Source organism: Limulus polyphemus, unplaced genomic scaffold, assembly GCF_000517525.1.
Source record: "Limulus polyphemus unplaced genomic scaffold, Limulus_polyphemus-2.1.2 Scaffold1106, whole genome shotgun sequence".
NCBI lineage: Eukaryota > Metazoa > Arthropoda > Merostomata > Xiphosura > Limulidae > Limulus > Limulus polyphemus.
This window is the reverse complement of record NW_013666716.1, coordinates 13,639-18,207: the sequence shown is the minus strand read 5'-3', so window position 1 is coordinate 18,207 and position 4,569 is coordinate 13,639. Positions and strand designations below refer to the sequence as shown.

Sequence of the window (4,569 nt, the reverse complement as noted above, 5' to 3'; positions counted from 1 at the left end):
GACTTTAAAGCTCTAGATACAACTGTGATTACCAACAGTGTAATTAACATTTGTGAATAAGTTTTACTTGTTTTAATATATTAGTCTAAAACAAGTGGAATGTGTGATGTTTGTTTATTGTTGAAATTTATCGTCAACAAGTCACCTGCTGTAAAGAATCCGGCCCATACACAAAATCCTAACAATAATACAGTGAAATGCTGCATAATGATTGGGAGTAGAGGAAAAAATTCATTTTATTCATTTCTTGAATTGTAAGTTACTATAAGTAAAACCATCAGGAAGTTGTTCTTTTTACTATAGTTACTGCTTTTTGTACCAACTCTTTTATAATGCCACTTAATACAACATTCTCTATCTTCTATTACAAAATACAAGATTAAAAATTTAGATTTGTTGATACAGCTAAAATAATATTTTGCTTTACGCTAATCATTAATAGATTAGACCAATTTTTATGTCTTGTGTCAATTGTTTTTGTCTAACATCTGCTTCAGCATCATCTCACACATCATTAGAGCCCTAGGGACGTGGAAACATCCTGAAATACAAAAATATGTCACTATTTACATAACACGAAAAAATAGTATTCAAAAGGATAAAAAAGTATATGAAACATCTTCGTATGGATGTCGTTTCTGATTGAACATTTTTAACATATAATTGAATGAATGCATAATTAAGTAGTATGTTATACTAACACAGAATCTATGAGAAGTTTAAGAGATACCCTTTTCTGAGTACATAATGACACACATCTACTTTTGAAAAAACAACCATTATAAAGTCTATTTGAAATATAGAGACATTTGGAAGATATGTGGAAAAGTAAATTATTTGGATGATGTTGAAATAAACTTACCTTTATAAGGTCCTGCCTTAAAGTCCTGATTTAACTGGTTTTCCCGTGTCAGATACCCGTACCATTCTCCCATTGCAGGATCAGAAAACTGAATATATACATGTTTTAACATGAATTACAGCAATTAAATTAGTACTCTATTCGTAAAAAAGAATATGTAGAAACTTCTGTTTACAATATGAATAGAACTTGCCACACTTATTTTGTATTCGGAATTCTTTTTCATAAACAAACTTTAAAAACATCTTTTTACCATTATAACTGTGAGAATATCAGACAACTGTTAAACTGAGTCATTTTTAACTTATTTTACACAATTATTTCAAAAATGAAAAATAAAATAATTCAGCAATAGAATTGTTTACACATTTTCTTGAATTTCTCATCTATAAAGTAAGAATATATTTATTCAAATATTCTAAGAACAAAATTATTTATTCAAAACACTTCGTTTATGCTTTCATGGCAGTTTTTTAAGTATGTAGAACAGAACGTTTTACTTTGTATGTTTTATTACTCTGCCCTGTTATTAAAGGTAGTTAGTTAGTCAAAAATTTGTGTTCAAAAACATTGGGGTAAAATGTTATTTAGGGTTATTTTATTTTCTCAATTAAAAAGCAGATATTTTAATTACCTTCATAATTTGCATTATATATTTTAAAGTGCACGCTGTCTAAGCAACTAATACCTTAGTTATACACTAGATGAACCAATGTGTTCTCGTATTGATAAGGTGGTGTAGCGTATAAAAATATTTTCATTTAAAACATGTTTAAGATACTAAAATATTTTGATATTTTAGTAAACAGTAAAATATTACTAAGCTATATATTGTTCAAACTACTAACCAGCCGTACATATCAAGTGGCCAGCAGCATTCGAAGATGTGAAATTTAGACGAAAATAATGTTTAGCATAGCTTTTCATTATCATTTTATAGACATTGTTTAAATTAAGATATCTTATTTCCATTAAAGCAAAGTAAGTGTCAAAAGTGTTTTACGATAGATCTTCAAATGAATTAAAGTTAAAAAACAAACTCTGAGGCAAAATATGTTTTGGCTGTATGCATTATTTAACTTGCATATAGAATTCTAAATATAGATATATTCGTATGCATATATTGTTAATTAAGTAGGCTGAACAAGAAATTCATGTTATAATCGTGTATTATCAGTCATTGCTAAGTTATGCAATTATCCCTATTATGTTCATATAAGGATTTGTTTTACTTTTCAAGTACAAATGAGGTCTGACGTGGCCTGATGGTTAGGGCGCTCGACTCGCAAACTGCAAGTTGTGGAATTGAAACCCCGTTACCGTTTAAACCGTGGAGGCATAACAATGTGACAGTCAATCCCACTATTCTTTGGTAAAGAGTAGCCCAAGAATTGGTGGTGAATGGAGTTGAATAACAGCCTTCTTCTAATCTATCACTTTAAAATCATGGAAATCTAGTTCAGGTAGTCCTCTAGTAGCTCTGCACAAAGTTCAACAAAAACAAACTAAAAAAAAACTTTCCAATTATGCGTATTTTTTACGAAACTCACTACAAATGAATTATATATTCATGTTAACGAAAGCTTGTCTTAACAAAGTAGTTTATTCCATGACAATTTAAAATATAAAATATAGAATTTAAAATAGTGACATATCTTTTATTAGAAACTTCTCTAACTTTGGTAAGTTCACAACCCAAAACGAAAACTTATTGTGAAAAATCGACAACAAAAAAATGGGGGTCCTTCTTTTCCAAATCCTTGTGTTTATAAAAGTTTACAAAAAGGCAAGAAATGTGTTTATTTAATCATTATTATCTTAATAAGTTGTTAATACCTTCTCCAATGTGTAAGAGAACACTTTATCAAAAACAGTTGCAAAATGCTGTTCTCCTGTTGATTGAAAGGCCATCAAGAAAGCTATTATGGCTTCAGCGTGAGGCCACCATAGCTTCATCCCCCACTCTAACTGAACTGGAGAAAGATCATCGGCATCGAGAAAGTAGAACAGTCCACCGTTTTTTTCGTCCCATCCTCGGTTATAAGATCCGTTGATGAAATGTTTGATGGCTGTTTTCTTGAGTTCAGTGTCTCCCGTTTTTAATGCTTCATTTAAGAGGAACCATCCTGCTTCAATAGCGTGCCCTAAGATGAAGAATAATGCATATTTTCATTTTAACATATAATGATAAAAAATAAGATAAATTTGAATTATATACTCTAAGAAGTCGTGACACAGTGACAAAAATCTCCAGTTTTTATGCCTTCCATAGATGTTTCTGTATGACAAGCTTAAAAAAGAATATATATATATATATATATGTATGTATGTATAAACCTATTGCGAGATATGATACTCAATAAGTAAAAAAAAAAACGTTTTCGTATTTATCTCTGTACAACACTGAAATATCAAAGTATACTTGAAAACCAAAAGAATCGTTTAAGAAATTTTAATCACAGAGCTCATTCAGAATTTTAATTTGATGAATTTGGTCACCTGCAATGTGTGTACTTATTATAAATTGTTGTAAATACCGTATGTCTAAGTTAATCACCAATGATTAAAAATTTTCATCTTAACTTTGGGAGTTAAGGGTTCTCTTTTCAGATCTTCCGGACGTTTTTGTACTTAATTTTACAAATGAAATCTAGGATAAAATCATTAGGGTAGAATCTTTCTCGGGAAAAATCAGTATAAATGACAAAGGACCACAAATACAAAGAAAAAATCAGCAGAAACGATATGACACACAAAGTAAAGAGTACATTGCACACAAAATCAATACACTACCATAATTATGTTACGACAGCGGAAGTCACGTGACGCTAGTAACACGTCATAATATTCTCGAAGGTTCGTGAATGCTCGAGTGTTTACTGGATTTGAAAACAGCAAACCTCAAACTCCATCCCAAGAAATGCCAATTGTTCCAGAAAGAGGTGCTTTACTTAGGCCACATTGTAAGTGAGCATGGGGTGCAAACTAATCCTGATAAGGTGAAAGCAGTGCATGATTGTCCAACACCAGACAATGTGGGAGAGTTAAGAAGTTTCTTGGGACTCTGTACCTATTACTGGAAGTTCGTGAAAGACTTTGCAACTATAGCTGCTCCACTACAAAAAAGGCCAGAAGTTTGAGTGGACAGTTTCTTGCCAGCATGCTTTCAAGACATTGAAAAAAATTGGCTCCACTTTTAAAGCTTCCAGATCCCTAACTGCCGTACATACTGGATTGTGATGCTACTAATGTCGGAATTGGAGGAGTGTTGTCTCTGAAAGTGGGCGAAACATGTGGTGGCCTACTTCAGTAGGGTTTTGAGTAGACCTGAGAGGAACTACTGTGTAATACGGAGGGAACTCCTTGCTATAGTAAAGAGTCTGACATATTTTCATCCTAACCTCTATGGTGCAAGGTTTGCCATCAGGACAGACCATGCTGTGTTACGTTGGTTAAGATCATTGAAGAACCCAGAGGGACAACTGGCACGTTGGATTGGAAAGATAGACCAGTATAATTATGATATTGAATACAGAGAAGGAAAATCTTATGGAAATGCCGATTGACTGAGCCGAAGACCCTGCTAAAATGACTGCAGACATTGCTGCAAAAGAGAGGTTGAGCTAACCAGGTACCATCAAGCTGAAGTCAAAGTGACTGAAGAGGTTGATGATGGTGAAATGGAACCAGGTATAGATCTTAAGGCA

The 4,569-nt window shown here is 32.3% G+C and overlaps 1 protein-coding gene across 1 annotated transcript in view; it reads right to left on the bottom strand.

Annotated features, from left to right (window-relative positions):
- Positions 1 to 219: 219 nt before the first annotated feature.
- Positions 220 to 4,569, bottom strand: part of LOC106462156 (N-acylglucosamine 2-epimerase-like) — a 9,139-nt gene continuing 4,789 nt past the window's right edge. The window contains exons 2-4 of the mRNA XM_013922054.2: positions 2,699 to 3,006; positions 863 to 950; positions 220 to 541 (exon numbers count right to left, since the gene is read on the bottom strand). Of these exons, the coding sequence (XP_013777508.1) occupies positions 468 to 541; positions 863 to 950; positions 2,699 to 3,006 (470 nt within the window). The 3' untranslated portion in view covers positions 220 to 467. The remainder of the gene's footprint in view (positions 542 to 862; positions 951 to 2,698; positions 3,007 to 4,569) is intronic.